The following is a 3,370-nucleotide window of genomic DNA, read 5'->3' as shown; positions in this document are numbered from 1 at the left end:
TTTAAGCCCAAATTCACCAGACTATACTATTTCAACATCATTAACGAAGCATGATATTTTTTTCGGTAGCAGAAAAGCCTTATTGAATGGTCAGAATACTATAGCTCGAACATAAAATTGCACACGAAACAAAAATTCAGATGGGAATCATAGTTTATAAAGTTGAAATAGTGCTACATTTGACCTTAATTACTTCACAGAAATGAGCTAGGAATCATAGTTGTAGAGCTGGCGAATATTAAGAGGAAAAGTAACAGTTTGATCTCCATCGAGAAGCTTCTTAGCAATGATTAAATTAGCATTTTGAGTAGGATGATATGCATCCCAAAACACATACTTTGTTCTATCTTCACACACTACCGATTTTGTCTCCTCATTTCTTCCTTTATAGCAAACAAATGGTGGAAAGTATCCTCCACAACATGGTTCATAAGCATCCTCAAATCCTGCCATACAAGTATCCGTTTAGTTCTCCTTTTCGTAGTTTCGTAATGTCAGGTAACATAAAATGTTTGTTTGAAACATACCATATTGATGATAATCAAGGATGATGCTTAGGACAACATCATAAGAATTTGCGAACACAAACATAGAATCAGGCCCCAATTGTTGATTCAATCTAGTCAGCATTTTGCCCAATTTGGAGTTGTAGCCTTTGATGATTTTATTGACTTTTGTTGAGCATTGTCCCTTTGGTAGTAAGTGTAATGCTCTAACAAATGGAATGCAGCCAAGTGGCCCAACTCCAACTACTATGAACTTCCTTGCTCCTAATTCATGGAGTCTCTTCATTGCATTCCCACATTATTCAAAATTATCATAAATTAGTAATTATCAGATAAAAAAAAATACAGAAAAACAAATCATTATGAGTCCTACCACAAGAGTGTATTGGGGTCCCACCGTTAAGACTCGACACGCGACAACAACGTTTACCGTCTGTAACTATATATAGATAATTATAATAAATTTCAGAAAACAATAAAAATAGCACCTTAAGATGTATACTGAAGTTGGAGACCATATAATCCTGGTAAATATCAGGGGAGACCTTTTCAACACTGAAAAATGGAATAGAAGGCTGCACATAGTTTAGAATATCATTGGATCCTATTGTCACTGAAAATATTGCTTTCTTCAGAAATTCTCTTGTGTTATTTTCCCCTCTCATTTTAACCATATAGTTTCTGCTTTCCTCAAAATTGCTTATCTGTTGTCTTAATGGCAATCTCCCAATCTGTTATCAAATTGTGTTAAACATCCCGTGTTAGACGAATTATCTTTATAAACCATGTTCTCGTGTCAGAAATTAAGTATATTATGTATATAAACTTACAAATAGAAGCCCAGTTTCATCCAATATTCCTGAGGCCCCAGAAGCATAATTTAATCCTCCAGTAATTGCATCAATCTGAGTATTTGGGGCCAGATAAGGAGGTGGAAATGATTTATCTCCAAATTCCTGACCTGATAGATATTCAAATCAATCAATTAATTAATAATTCAATTAGTTTGAAATCAAACAGTGACGATATCCAAAATTGACTGACTCTCGTGATTTATAGGTGCTAAATTGATATTTTTGATGTTTTTAATATAAAAGAAGTCATGGTGCTTAAGCCCCAAGCCCCTCTGGATCCGTCCTGAAAACAAATATAGTAAAGAAGTTAGGGTATTTATTTACCTATAATATCAGAAATGGTAAGACCATTGGTGAATCTTCCGGTGGGTTGGCCGCCAGAAGGCTTGAAATCAATGCCATAAGGAGGAGAATTAGCTTTTGAAAGGGTAAAAAAGTAGTCATTGTTGCCTGAATCAACCAAGGAATCACCGAACACAAAGGAAGTAAAATTACAGTGACAACATATAACATTGGAAGACAAAACTAGCAACACTGTTAAAAAAATTGAATGCTTCATCTCAGTCAATTTGAATTCATTAATTATCTAATCTCTAGATAAATGAATAAATTTACTTGCTTCTTAACTGATGATGATGATGGTAATATCTTTGAATATGTCAGCTCAGAAACTGTCAAATTACAAATCTTATTCACGTAATATATGTTTATTATATGCTTTTTTTTTCATGATTTGGTTATAAAATATTACCTCATTGTTGAACACTAAAGTTTTCTGTTTGCTTTTCCAGTTTGGGGGATAATAAATGACTCGGTCTAAAGAAGATGGTATTGAAATGGATGGTCTGAGGAGGCACGGAGACAGCCCGACTTCTGGGAACCACCGTTGATAAGGGTCTTTCAACCCCATGTCTATACAAAAGGGGGTTTCTGGAGGTGCAAATTTACGCCTCAATTTTCGAAGTGTATTCGCCTTTGGATACGAGTAAGAAGTGGCTTTAAAGGATGACGATTAGTGCAGAAATAAATTGAATATCATATTGGTAAGGAAGCTATAATATTAAGGCATGTGTTTCCGATACATGTATGTGTTCTAAAACCGCGAGGTTTAAAAAATGAGACATTGGCCAAATGAACAATATCATAGTCAGCTCTCGGGGGAGACCCGCTAGGCGCCTGCGTAGGGCGTCCCATATTTAGGGGGACTTTGAATCTAAGAATTAGTTCAATTACATTGGAATAGTAACGTTATTCAGCTATCGATTCTCAAATAATTATTATCATGCATGTGAATTTAATAGGATCACGTATAGAAAACAAGAATGCAGCCTAGTAACATTTTGGTTATCAACCTTAGAGACTTTTAAATTAATATCAGCCCCTTAGAAAGATCTTATCACCATCCTTTTAGCAACGATTTCATGGATAATGAAGGGAAGTTCTTGCACTTGACTTATAATTTTCTAGGAATTTATCATGTTAAAATTCAAAAATTGACCAATGAAGGAATTTCTTAGCATGTGCATCTAGGTGTTCGGTTCAGTTACTAACCGAATCAAAATGTTTGTTAACCGAATTGAATTATAATTTACTTTAGGAACCAATTATTATTAAACCAAAAAGTTTCAGTTCGGTTCAATTACCAACCGAATAGCAAAAATATATAAATTTTTATTTTAAATTTTTATACAAAAAAAAATATATTGATTTATGAAAAAAAAGATTGTATTTTTATAAATTTGAATTTCATTGAAGTTGAAATTTGATTTGGCATTTTCAAAATCAAGTTGTATATACATCTCGGTTTACTGAATAGAAAATAAGGTTATATTTTATTATTGTGTTAAATGCACAATTGGTCACTGAACTTATATAGTTATCTCAAAATGGTCACTCAACTTCAATTTGTCTCAATAAAATCACTCAACTTTGAGTTTTGTCTCAATTAGGTCACTATGACGATTTCAGTGATTAGAAAACATCGGAATGATGACATAGGTGATACGTCAA

The 3,370-nt window shown here is 33.5% G+C and overlaps 1 protein-coding gene across 1 annotated transcript; it reads right to left on the bottom strand.

Annotated features, from left to right (window-relative positions):
• Window positions 1–207: 207 nt before the first annotated feature.
• Window positions 208–1,919, bottom strand: LOC136219381 (GDSL esterase/lipase At5g41890). The gene is made up of 5 exons (XM_066006777.1): window positions 1,685–1,919; window positions 1,337–1,467; window positions 995–1,237; window positions 528–786; window positions 208–446 (listed from the first exon to the last, which is right to left on the bottom strand). The coding sequence occupies exons 1-5, from the start codon at window positions 1,917–1,919 to the stop codon at window positions 208–210; spliced, it is 1,107 nt and encodes a 368-aa protein (XP_065862849.1).
• Between the last annotated feature and the right edge of the window lie 1,451 nt (window positions 1,920–3,370).

Source organism: Euphorbia lathyris, chromosome 1, assembly GCF_963576675.1.
Source record: "Euphorbia lathyris chromosome 1, ddEupLath1.1, whole genome shotgun sequence".
Classification (NCBI taxonomy): Eukaryota; Viridiplantae; Streptophyta; class Magnoliopsida; order Malpighiales; family Euphorbiaceae; genus Euphorbia; species Euphorbia lathyris.
Note: the sequence above shows the minus strand (reverse complement) of the source record. Positions and strands in the feature narration are given on the sequence as shown.